The sequence below is a fragment of the Marasmius oreades genome, chromosome 1 (genome assembly GCF_018924745.1).
Source record: "Marasmius oreades isolate 03SP1 chromosome 1, whole genome shotgun sequence".
NCBI lineage: Eukaryota > Fungi > Basidiomycota > Agaricomycetes > Agaricales > Marasmiaceae > Marasmius > Marasmius oreades.
In genome coordinates this window covers 5,029,503-5,041,973 of record NC_057323.1, presented here as the reverse complement: position 1 = coordinate 5,041,973, position 12,471 = coordinate 5,029,503, and the positions used below count along the sequence as shown (strand labels likewise).

The 12,471-nt window shown below is 46.8% G+C and overlaps 3 protein-coding genes across 3 annotated transcripts; 1 reads left to right on the top strand and 2 right to left on the bottom strand.

Moving 5' to 3' along the window:
* Positions 1–616: 616 nt before the first annotated feature.
* On the bottom strand, positions 617–4,026 carry E1B28_001824 (uncharacterized protein; the record flags this gene model as incomplete). The annotated part of the gene is made up of 4 exons (XM_043147794.1): positions 617–694; positions 748–1,347; positions 1,410–3,820; positions 3,885–4,026. 4 exons carry the CDS (start codon positions 4,024–4,026, stop codon positions 617–619), a joined length of 3,231 nt encoding a protein of 1,076 aa, XP_043016508.1.
* A 2,391-nt stretch (positions 4,027–6,417) lies between these two features.
* E1B28_001823 (uncharacterized protein) lies at positions 6,418–7,749 on the top strand (the record flags this gene model as incomplete). Its single annotated transcript, XM_043147793.1, has 2 exons — positions 6,418–7,309; positions 7,367–7,749. 2 exons carry the CDS (start codon positions 6,418–6,420, stop codon positions 7,747–7,749), a joined length of 1,275 nt encoding a protein of 424 aa, XP_043016507.1.
* Positions 7,750–9,548: 1,799 nt separating this feature from the next.
* On the bottom strand, positions 9,549–12,286 carry E1B28_001822 (uncharacterized protein; the record flags this gene model as incomplete). The annotated part of the gene is made up of 15 exons (XM_043147792.1): positions 9,549–9,599; positions 9,663–9,682; positions 9,756–9,816; positions 9,891–10,122; positions 10,197–10,298; positions 10,357–10,691; positions 10,763–10,789; positions 10,857–10,875; positions 10,926–11,000; positions 11,067–11,125; positions 11,184–11,474; positions 11,535–11,740; positions 11,798–11,816; positions 11,873–12,037; positions 12,092–12,286. The coding sequence occupies 15 exons, from the start codon at positions 12,284–12,286 to the stop codon at positions 9,549–9,551; spliced, it is 1,857 nt and encodes a 618-aa protein (XP_043016506.1).
* Between the last annotated feature and the right edge of the window lie 185 nt (positions 12,287–12,471).

Below are 12,471 nucleotides of genomic sequence, written 5' to 3'. Positions count from 1 at the left end.
CAATTACCAAGCACACCATGTGCTACTATTCAAATAGAGTATTAGAGGTCTTAGTATAGTATCTGGGGTCCTAGATAGAATTCATATATATAAGCTAGACAGTCTGAGCCTTAGAGCCTCAGACTTAACAACATCTTTTGTCTTCATACAACATCTCTGTGCTCTCCATCTAAGCTTCACTGCTAATCTCCTTCTATCACTCTTCCATATCACATCAAGAAACTAGGTGAGTTGCAGATTTGTGATAGCATCGTCCCAAGGCATCCACAGCTCCTCATGTGGACGAAGATAAAACTGATCTTCGTGAGGATCAGGTGGTAGCTCATCCTCTTGGAAGACCCAAGGCGGAAGAACTGGGAGGTCTTTGCAGAGATCTTCCGACCTGTGCCTACAAACTTGGTTAGGAGTCGGTCGGCTTATGTAGTTGTAGATGTTGACATTTACTCAAATGATTTTTATGCTTACCAGTATGCGATAGGCACTGTGCCTCAGTTGAAACTCGAATACAAGCTGCTTGGAAGACCTTCATAGTAGAAACATTTACAGAATTCGGAAAGGGAGAACTTTCATTGTCTAATTGTATTTACAGGTGAATGACAACTGACTAGTGAAGAAATCATTCACCAAGTGTCATCAGAGACAAGAAATCACATCTGACAGTTTCAACTTGATGGGCACAATCAGCAGGAAAGCTCTAAAAATGTGTGAATACGACGAAAGACCAATCAATATAGCTGGTGGCCATACCTCGAGCCATGACAGCAGCTTTCCCTGTGACTCCTCCAGAACTGGTGATTTGCTTTCTACCCACTGGTGATAGAGGTCACCTCGTCCCAATGTCATAGCAAAATCCAAAAGTGTCCGAAAGTGGAGAAGGAGTTCGGGTACGGGAAGACAATGTGTCAGCAGACTTGGAGACTGCACCAATAGGCGATCAACGAGATTGTAGTACTCTTCGACAGAATAAGTTTCAAATGCCCACTGCAAACCAGCGATGGCTGCTTTGAAAATTTGAGCACAACTAGCTCTGATATTGATGTGATACTCATATAGATCTGTTGTATTAGAGATTGGAGTTGAAGCACAGTTGGAGTCAAATGTGGACAGGCTCGAGCACCTGCAAAACTTGATCTTGACCAATTTCTGAGACAGGTAGTATATGCAACTGTTCAAGCCTTGAGATAAATGTTGGATGCAATAGTCCCAATCAACAATTGAAAGGACGATCATAGTGATGACATGATCATGGAATCCTGACTTAATCTCTTGCCTCTTGCTTTGAATGTGAAATCCTCTCTGGACAATTTCAAAGCAATCAATAAGATCTGGGGGGACTACACCATTGGCCTGAAAACAATGAAAACAATTATTGAATCATGCTATAGCTGCTCCTCATATGATAAACTTACTTGAGATTTTAGCCAGGATAAGATTGTGTCAAAGTCACAGGGCAGGTAATGCAAACAGTTGAGAGATTTTGCCAGGACACCCCCTAAATCCATACAGTGAAGTCCATACAACAACTCCTGGGTAGGGTTGTCAACATTGGTGCAGATGCGAGCCCAATTGTTGATTAAAATTTTGTCTTGAGGGCCCTTATCCATCTGGAAAAGACAGAGGCATTTCTGTGCAAGAAAGTTTCTCTGACAGTCTTTTTCAATGAAAAAGCTATTTGACCAAGAACGGTCAAAGAAGAAATGCTCGAATGTGAACCCATCAAGAAAATAATCTGAATCAATGAGCCATTCCACCTGAGTAATTGAGTTCAATGTTTGTGATGCCAGAGCTAGATCTTTGTTGTGAAGTCCAAGTAATAGTTGGATGAAATCAGGGGAGCGTGGCTCACCCAATGGAAGTAGTAGAAATGCTGCAAGTATGTGAAGGAGCATCTCATGACCAACTGACTCTGCAGAAATGGATAAAGCCACATAGTAGAATTCCTCCAGTTCCAACATCAGTGCATCACTCATATGACCACCCATGCCTTGCGGAAGGCAATGACCCCTCCAGCATTGTACCAGCTTCCACAAAGGATCAGGGAAATATCTGGAATCTCTTAGCAACTCAGGGACCTTCCTGCACTGTTCAGTTAGAGCTCTGGTCCACTGACAAGCCAGGAAGTCCTTCATTGACTCATTGATAAAGAAACCCTTTGACTGTGCATGATTGAGAAGGAAATCTGTGAAGGATTTGTGGTAAATGCTGATGTCAAAGTCATGGACATCAAACACTGAGTGCATCCCACATAACATCTTGACAACTGTGCCAGGAGAGTGTCCAAGTATAAGTCCAATGAATTCTGGAGATGAGTTTGGAACCAGAATGATTACTGCAAGCACATGAAGGAGCACTTCATAACCCACTGACTGCACAGAAATGGACAAAGCCACATGGAAGAAAGCATCTACCTCCACCATCAGCTCAATGCTAGTATGACCATCCACCAGAGGTAGGCAATGATTCTTCCAGTGGTGTACCAGCTTCCATAAAGACTCAGTGGAATATTGGTGGTCCCTTGACAGCAACCCAGGGTCCTTTTTGCAGTGCTCAGTCAGAACCCTAGTCCACTGAAGGGCCAGAAAGTCCTTCCACATCAACTTGTCAATAAAGAACTCTCTTGACCGTGTCTGATCAAGCAGGAATTCAGTGAAGGATTTGTGGTAAATGCCAATGTCATCTTCCCGACCACAAACATTGAGTACTGAGTGCATTGCACGTAATGTCTGAGCAACGGTGCCAGGAGAGTTTCCAAGTAGAAGTTCAATGAATGCTGGAGATGTGTTCTGAACCACAATAATCACTGCAAGAATGGGAAGCAGACGCTTATTGCAGTCAGGGTTGACATGCAGGATGATGAGATAGAGTTCATCAAGATCACTGAAGGGTGTTTGTGTCTGAGCTGAAGGTATAGAGGGTGATTTGGATATGGTTTCGAGGATAATGTGAAGCTGGTCAGTTGGAAGTGTGTATGCAGCCTTGATAAACTTTATCACAGTTGATGCATAAATGAATTGGCCATCGGCTTTGTCAATCAGCAACTGAACATAGTAGAAAGACGGCCATGGGTCTGGGAATTCAACCTCTGAATAGTTGGGGTCTCTGCGGATCTCCTGAAATTGTTGATGGAAGTAAACTTCTATGTCATACTGGGGGTGGAACGAATCATTCAGTTCAATATGTTTAGTCAGTCTATTGAACTGACAAAACTCTTGTCGAATCCAGGATTCAGGGCGGCTGCATATGAGGTATCGCAAAGGGGAATGAAGGGGCTGTTTCGAATAGGTGGAAAATATGATGGAGAGGACACGGCACTGTGCAGCAGCATCACTACATTCATCAAGGCCATCAATGATGACCAGGTCAGGAATTTTTTGATCACATGGAGGGGGAGGATGATCCAGATTTTCTAGAATCAGTTTCTTGTATTGATCCTCCAAATTAACCTTCAGGACTCGGGGGTTGGTCGTAATTCTCTGATTGATGAAAGGACCCAAATACGGTCTGGTAACTACAAGGCCGTGTGCGATAGAAAGAATGAGGAAGGAGGGGTTGTTTCGCTTGGGGTCCGATTTGAAAAAGAAGAATGAGGCCACTAGACCATCTTTCTCGCATTCTTCTGCGACGGTCAACGCAATAGCCGACTTTCCTACACCCACAGCGCCAGAAAGCCAACACACTGGCATACTCTCGCACCCGGAATCTCTCCATTGTCGAATAATTTCGAGCACTGCTTCACGAGTTCCGGGCAGACAACGGCCCCGGTCAACCTGTTGTTCAGAATCATGGGACGCTCCGACGTCCGCTATTGCGTCCCAGAGAGCTGCAAGAGATGCCATTGGCTTCCCGTTCTGATATTGGCAAAATCTGAATCGTTCAATACTCACGATTGGAATCAAACTTGGAGTTGTTATGATAAAGGTCGCGACCAGCATTGTTAAACACCGCCTGCCCGATTGTAGTATTGCGGGCTCCGTTTAGTACATGTTGATTGCCAGGGACAGAGTAGGTCTGAGACGAATCAGACATAGTAGGAGTCCTATTGCGAACTGGATGATGGTGGATGGAGAACGACGGTGCCTCGAGCACGTTTCCAGAGCGTTTGGCGAAGGACAGCCAGAACGTGATGGCCGCATAAGGGAGCACCTGTTATATGGTTGAACAGCAACGGGCAACACGCCCACGTTTTGCATCATCCTCCCATGACCCATCAACTTTCCAAAGCGGTGCCCAACCCAAGGCAGTAAAGATCTGAATCAGAACAATATCAGAACATGAATGAGCAAAGGAGGGCACTCGATGACACACGAGAAACATATGCTGAACTTACATCTATATCGCTAGGTTTCCACGGTCAGTGAACTTCCGACCGTGTACTAGACGAGTGCGTTTGTCTAGCTCTTCCGATCGTGACGCGGATTACACGAAGCTAAAGCGCCACGTAACGACGGCAAACAGTCGTATTGGAACGTCCAGATGGGGTGGTCGTCAGTGTGTTATGTATTATCCAACAGCGGCTGCTTGTGCGAGAATGGCGACCAATCCGCAGAGAAGGGTGGAATAAAGGTTCGCTGTAAATTCGCTGGACGGTAGCCGAGTTCAGGTCAGGTCATCACAACCACCTCTGCGTCCTCCATCATCTTTAGACTTCGCGAAGGAAGGAGGCGGGGAAATGAGGACGAAGGTCGGAGAGGTTGAAACCTCCATTCATGGGTGACCTCGTAAGCGAGCAGGTTGAAGGTAAGCGATGATTTCTGGTGCTATTATGCGTACAGACCTTCCATCACTTACATTTACTAAGCGATGAATGAATCCTTCGATCTGTCCTACATCTCAAACTTTCAACCACCAATTTGAGCACCAAATATGCACTTTCATCCATTTATCTAAGGCAGCTGATCGACCTATGAGAATCCGTCTGGCACTTTCGGTCAGCATGCCAGCCAACAACGTCGCGGTCGCTCTGTGAAACAGACCGTTATCAGAGAGGGTTCAAAGGTTCAAATGGTGCGAGGCGGACCATTGTCATACCTGCGTCACAGTGTAGTAAGACACCAACGTCTTTAAGGCTAGCTGTTCGGTCTCGCTTGCAATGATGACTTACGATTTTGCAGGCCCTCACCGTATTCTATTACTCACCGCGCCTCACCCACGTATACACATACATACATAGATTTCTACATACCCGTCAGTCCACAGAACCTGTACGCCGTAAGAATCTTACTATAACGTTCAATGGTACGTTTAGGAAGGAAACGCGAGAACCCAGCAGAAGGTGTTAATGCGTCGTCAAAGTTGCGAAAGATACCACGCAAACACGACAACGGTTGCTTGACTCCGAGGAAGTAACAAGATCAAGGTGCCCGCCTTCATGCCTGAAGACGAGGCACTGGCTCCCAACTGGCTCTCGAAGAGACCTAAAATCTAGGCCATGACAACTCGGTCATTACCGGTCACCGGGCCAACATTCAACCCGAGGTGCAAAGAGAAAGGCACTCGTCGCGTTCCAATAGGCATGAGCAACTCGTCTAGGCCCTTCAAAAATAGTCAAAGCCTACGCAAAGTCAGTCTGAATCTCGGTGAACCGATCAATATACATGGTCTGCCGCTCGACCAGCAAGCACCTAGAAAACTCAAACAGAAATGCCGCTCTTGATGCGGATGTCATCTTCGATTACTTGGGATTGACCTCGCTGCATGTACCACAGAAAATCTTCACCTCCGGAACTACCAAGTGTTTCGAGGTATCTGTCTTGAAGACCGCCAGCGGATGATGAATCTTCGACTAGACTTCGAGTTATGGATGTTGTAGTCCACTACCCGGCCAGGGCGGAAACGCAGAAATCACAGGATCCCAAGAAGAGCCCCGACGAGGGGTGAGAATCGGGCTCAAGGGATACTGGTAAGGGGTTCATGAGAAAACCGCTGTAACTTTGGAAAAGAGAGTTTGTTGAAATCGTTATGTTGGGTGAGCGCTGCCCCTCTAAAACCCCGGGTCTCGACCCAGATTTGGAAACCTGCTCGAGCGCGGCCCGCAACCCAGAACGCTATCAATGTAGAGCCTCTGCCGTGATTTCCAAATGGGAAGGTGGGACAAGACTGAACCTGGCATCTTTGGCGGGCAGACGGATATGATGAGAGCGGACTTCAAGGTTTGATGTTTTGCCCCTCCGGATGCGTCCACTTGAGTTTACTGCCGAGGTCCAAGGAGAAAAGGAAAAATCAACCATTCTCCGTCCTGTATCATATCGGAACAGTGACCACGAAAAACTAACTCCCGGGTAATACTTTCAGCTAAAGGTATATATAGGGGCGCAAGTTGAGCTGAAAGGATCATCGTACCAGTAAACGACCTTTCCTCCTTCTTTACTTCTAGAGCTTCTTTCACCTCCTTTACTACAACAACTCTCATAATTCAACATGTCCAAGCAAACCTTGACAATGTATAGGGATATCACTCCCCTTCCCCAGCCTCTCAACAAGCCGACTGCTGATTCCAAACACATCCTGGTCGTTGGCGGTGGAGTCATTGGACTCACCACATCTTGGGCTTTACTCGACCGTGGCTACCGTGTCACCGTCCTCGCCAAAGAGTGGGCCTCCTACGGCAAAGAACAACGAATTGCCTCCCAAATCGCCGGTGCCCTCTGGGAATACCCACCAGCCGTCTGTGGCCAGCACACTGATAAGATTTCCCTGCAGCACAGTAAGAAGTGGTGTATGGCCGCCTACCACATCTGGAACGCCGTAGCATCGGACGAAGAACTTTCGAAGGCGGCTGGTGTGAGGATGATGCCCAGCGCGTTTTACTTCCCGAATCCGGTCGATTCGGATGACTTCCAGAGGGAGAAGATGAACGAGATTGCAGCGAGTGGAGTTGTAGGGTTCAGACGTGGGCAGGAGCTCATCGAGAAGCGCCGCATTGACCCAGAACACGGAGGGGTTGACGCCTACGAGATCATGGCCCCCGTCATCGACACTGACAAGGCTATGGGATGGCTCATGGAGCTCGTCAAAGCAAAGGGCGCGAAGATGATCACGGAAACCATCCACGGTGATCTCCTCAGACAAGAACAACAGCTCCGAGAGAGGTTCCGAGTAGAGGCCATCATCAACTGCACTGGTATCGCTGGTGCTGAAACCGCAGCTGACAAGTCCTGCTACCCCATTCGAGGTGGACTGATTCGTGTCATTAACGACGGGAAAGATTTCCCCAAGGTTGAAGCTGCCTTGACCATCTCTGCCGACGTAGCGACGCATAGCGAAATCGTTTTCATCGTACCAAGAAACGATAACATCCTGCTCATGGGTGGTGAGTGCTTGTTTTTGAGCCTTTTCGATTTCCGAATCTGAACAGATCTTCATATAGGTTTCACGGAACCACACAACTGGAGCCTCGACTTGACTCTGGATTCACCTGTGATGCAGCGCATGAAGGCGCGTTGCGAAGCTTTCCTCCCGGAGTTGAAGAATGCCAGACTTGACCCCGACTATCCCATGGCACAGGGTTTGCGTCCTTTCCGTGGCTCCAACATTCGTGTAGAGAGAGAGTTGAGAACTCTCAGCTCTAGTTCACGACCTAGCCGAATCGTCCATTCATACGGACATGGAGGCGCCGGCTGGAGTTTGTCGTTCGGATGTGCAGGAGACGTCCTTCGCCTTCTGGAAGAGGCTCTCCTGGATCTGCAACCACAGGGTACTACGTCGGCTTCACGCCCACACGTGGTCCAAGAATTCCAGTCAATGTTGTAAACCGAAAACTGCTTCGATTATTCGAGCAATGTACAATACTCATAGTAGATTCTGACTTACCTGCTGCTGTTACGCCATCCATCATGATTATTACTTCAATAATGTCTGTAATGTCCGATCAATATATTCCCTAACGACCTCTCCCCACGGCCAGACTGGAACTGAAGATATCGAGCCGCTATACTCTTGAACGTTGAGTATACGAAGATAATGGACGGAAGGTGGTGGTGAGAGTTATATCTGTGAACATCATCCCGATCCAACTCAGGAATGTAGTTCGATCGAATCCAGCAGCGGTAACAATGTCGAATCGAGTGCGGTAGATGGACATCGGCGGTGAGGGTTATCTTTCTGTTATGTTCAGTCAATTCTTTGTCAGTGGTAGTTTTGAGTAAATGTCGAATTTGAAGCGTTTGAAAATCCGGTCATGAACGACGTTGATGAGTAAAGCCTGTAAAAGACAGAAATGTTAAAGCCAATGAAATTCGTTTAGTTATCAACAAACGAAACCCACCATTACATGCCACTCTGGACCGTTGTTTGATGGACACACAGGTGCTGGATCATGAACATCGTTGTTAGATATCGAGTCATCTCATTCCGCTGCATACAAGGAGGACGGCCATATTCCAGGCCCTGACGTTGAACGCCTCCAATCACAGGAAACGAGGGATATCGCTTGGAGGGAGTGGATTGTTTGGGGAGGGATTCAAGATAGAATCGTCGAGCCACAAAGACAGAACTTGCTATTCGAGTCGGAGAGAAAGAGATCCTCGCGGCTGTTATGATGAAAGAGCTCATTACCCGTAGGATTAAATCCAGGCGAGAACTTTGTATATAACGAAAATGTAGGAAAGGCGGACGCGCTCGGCTTGCGACATTCCATAGAGTGTAGGACTACTGTCTTTTATGCAGTAAATGAGGTCTAGGGAGCGCAACGAACAAAGATGAGGATCATTTTGGAAGTTGGCCGAACCCTCCGTCCTGAAGAAGTAAGAGACTGCAAGGCAGCGGGCCAGAAAACGACTGAAAGAAGGAATCGGTGAAGGGGCCTTTGTCTGCAGGATGTAGACGGCGAATTCGGGATTCTGGGAAAGAACCTTGCTTAATGCAACCCATATCTTTGAGTTGTCCGAGGACTGAGAGCATTTCAAGTTTCCCGTGGCAAGAGGACGGCGATACTGTATAGCTTTCTGCACTACTCCCGAGCCCAGGATGAACCTCCCTAGCTATCAAACAATTACTTGGCACATAAAAAAGTGAGGATACTGAGATTCGAGCAAAACTTCACCGATCAAGTGACAGCCTGCAACGACGCTGAGCAACTTCCTGTATTCATGTCTATTAATTCACTTGCTCGTGACTCAAAGCCTCGATCCATACGAGAACGCGCTGACATTCGACAAGGTCTGCAAAATGTGAGTTGTGAGGCATAAAAATAGGGGAAAATCTGGAGACGGACCGAGGAAAGACACATCTGAATCAGGAAGGACGAAATTGACCAAAGGTATACTCACGTGACCTCGGTCAGAAAACTAATATTCGAGTCCCCTGCTTATCTTTATCTTTCCTTCTAACGTCACAATAAGAATGCTCAGAAGTTGTGACTTGTGTCATTCGTTTCCCAGGCCGAAATCGAGTATTCCGAAATACCCCTATTGACGCCATCGCTCGCTGGCCAAATTACATCCTCGCGTAAAGGGTATAAATTTACTTAGATAGATCGACCAGTAGTCCTTTTGCCCTAGCACCTTCCGAACTGATTGATCCCTGCACACCTACTCCTCCAAGCCTACAAATTACGAAAAGCCGGTCTGAGTAGTTGGTGTGAATATCGGAAGCGGATGTGCCTGTGGGATACAAAAAGGGATGTAAGTGAAAGTCCACGTCCATTCATGAAACAAATCACATACCTCTGTATTTAACACGTATTCTGTTTTGTTTTGAGGTAGGGACGTCAGTATACCAGCGAGGGTAAGGTAAGAGAAAAGTAATGAAACACCTACTGTCCAATGGCAGCACGTCCGAATCGGAGAACAGCAGGTACAGGTACTTGAACGTTTCGCTCTAAAGATGAAGAATAAAGACAATACATGGTCAGTACGACGTGGTGGACAATTAAGAAGAAGCAAATCACTTACCAACAAAAATGATTCCATCTTATCCTCTTTCCTTGCAGGATCCTCATCCACATTAATAATGCTCGCATACCCACCCGTATGTACCCGACAGTGTTTCTCAATCGACTCGAATATCTTCCATCCCCATTTACGGTAGATCTGGTCACCAGTGAGACGGAAAGCGATGAAGAGAGATTCTATGGTTTCTGGCCGAAGAAGATACCTCGCATCGTATAGAGGGAAAGCTCCTCGCCTATACCGCAGAAAGAGGAGAGCGGAAAGGGGACATCAGAACTATTTGAGGACTATAAAGCATAACCCGCTCACGGTCCACCCTTGATATACCAATCCGATGGGGTAAGCCCCCGTCCGAGTTCGTCCATGTTGTCACCTGGAATTCGGAAATGTACGATTTCCGGAGCGAGACCGCTGGAGTTTGGTCAGAGGGCGATAAGAAAGAGGGCAAAAGGAAAGGAGCACGACATACGTAGCCGTATCATGCGTCTTCACACATGTCTTCACCAATTCCTTCCCATTCTCCCAATCTCTCTTTCCCTTGGGTGTCAGCTCTTCCGGACGGGGTGGCACATTCACGCCGTCCCCAGTAGTCCCTGTAATAGTAGATCCGAGCATCAATGAGCCCCCAAAGAAGCACACGAGGTGGTCTTGTTTTGGTGTAAGTCGCCACGACAAATCGTTTGGGTTGGTAGCATCGGCCCCTTCAACAATTTCTGGTATAAGTTCGGAGGTGTAGGTTAACCGTGCGGAGGAGCTTTGTTGGATGAGGTTTTGTGCGATGGCTTCCATCGCATCGTCGTACATCTGTTTTGAGAAAAACGGGTGGAAACGAGAACGCGTTAAACATGTCGTTTTCAATTTCCGGAACGACGTACATCTCGATAAACGTCTTCCGTCCGGTTCTAAATATTGACCGAGTGGTCACCATAAATGAGACTCGGGAGGCGAGAGGCGTATTTTAGTACGTACAGTCTGAATATACTGTTTTCTGAAACAAACGACTCGATAATAGTTGGTGATGACTCGCGAGAAACTCACAGCAGATATTCAAAGTGTGAGTCTCCTCTTGATCCGAGGCGGATTGCAGAAGGGATGAATTGTCCAGTTTTAATGCTGTTGATCAAAGAGAGTGACAGATTGGCCTCTCCGTTTACAATTGAGCATGAATTCGGAACTTACTGCATGAAGACAGAAGCCAATCCGTGAGGCATACGAGCTGCTTTGATGACACGCATTACCTGTGGGATAGAATCAGTGGAATAACAAAGAATCAAGATGAAGAATTTTGCGACGCACATTCTCAACTTTATCCCAATACTCCTCATTTTCGGTTAACGAGCTAAGATATCTAAACTCCAACTGAAGAGTAGAAGCCTCGGCTGTACTGATGAAATCCATCAAATCTTCGTCGGAATCTGGTTCGCCTGTTCGATGCGCCAAGTTGACGTTTGGGTAAGGTAAACCGCTACGCGTATTGAAAACTGGCAGGATGCGGTCGGCTAGGTCGACGGCTTGGTCAAGATAGAGACGATCCTCTCCTGATAGATGATACGCTGAAAGTAGACCACCCAGAACTCGAATAGTTGTCTGAGTATCGAGAGTTCATGATGATGTAAAAAGTTGGATGAATGAACGGAAAAAACATACTTCAAACGTGCTAAACTCAGCATCTCTGTCAAACGAAAGCTTCTTCTCCACCCAAGCCCTCGCACGCGTGTAGTCCTCCGTCAAATTCATGAGGAGCATAGTGTCGATGGAATCTATAATCGTATAACCAATTCCTCCGGCTTTTGTTAAGTTGGTTCCTTTCCGGCTTATAGGATGATACTCGTCATCGCCCATGGCATCCCTTTCTTGAAGCATCTTGTTAGTGCGTGGTTCTTGGTTCGTTCACGAATAGAAAGGAGTACCATATGCGTCCCATGCATGCTGAACCAACAAATCGAATCAGGAATAGCTGGTCCGTTTAATGACGAGGCACACACCTTGAACGCTGCGACAACTGCATCTCGTTTCTCCACGTCTGCCGCAAACCCAAAGTCCTGGAAGCCCAAGTATTCCGTAGTAGTAGCAGTACCTCCGGAAGGCCTTGCCTGCAAGTCCTCCGATTCAATCCACAATCCAATTAAGTCTTGTACTAGTGAAGGGTTCTAACGAAAGTCAGGTTTCTGATTTGAGTACATATCGAGAGTTTCATAACCAACAAGATAGAGGAATATTCCGAATACGATTAAAATGGGTATCCATAGAATTCTGACGTATTTTGAAAGGGTTTCGCTGTCGAGAAAATCGAAATCGTCGGGTTGTTGGGGGGGTTTACTGGGAGTAGTGGCCTCTTCTTTCTTCGAGCTCGTCGATATTGAAGCTGCCTTTCGTTTTCTCAGATTAGTTTCCGACATTTACCGTTTTGAGTCGGAAATAATAGGTGAGAAAGAAAGAGGATGTTGGACCGCACTGCCATCACGCATTGGACTTGAAATGGCATTTGTCGGGCATATCTAGATTCATCAAAGCTGTATTTCTGTGGACACGCTCTTCTGGAGAAATTATCGCAAGGTAATAATAGACTACACGTTAAATGTAG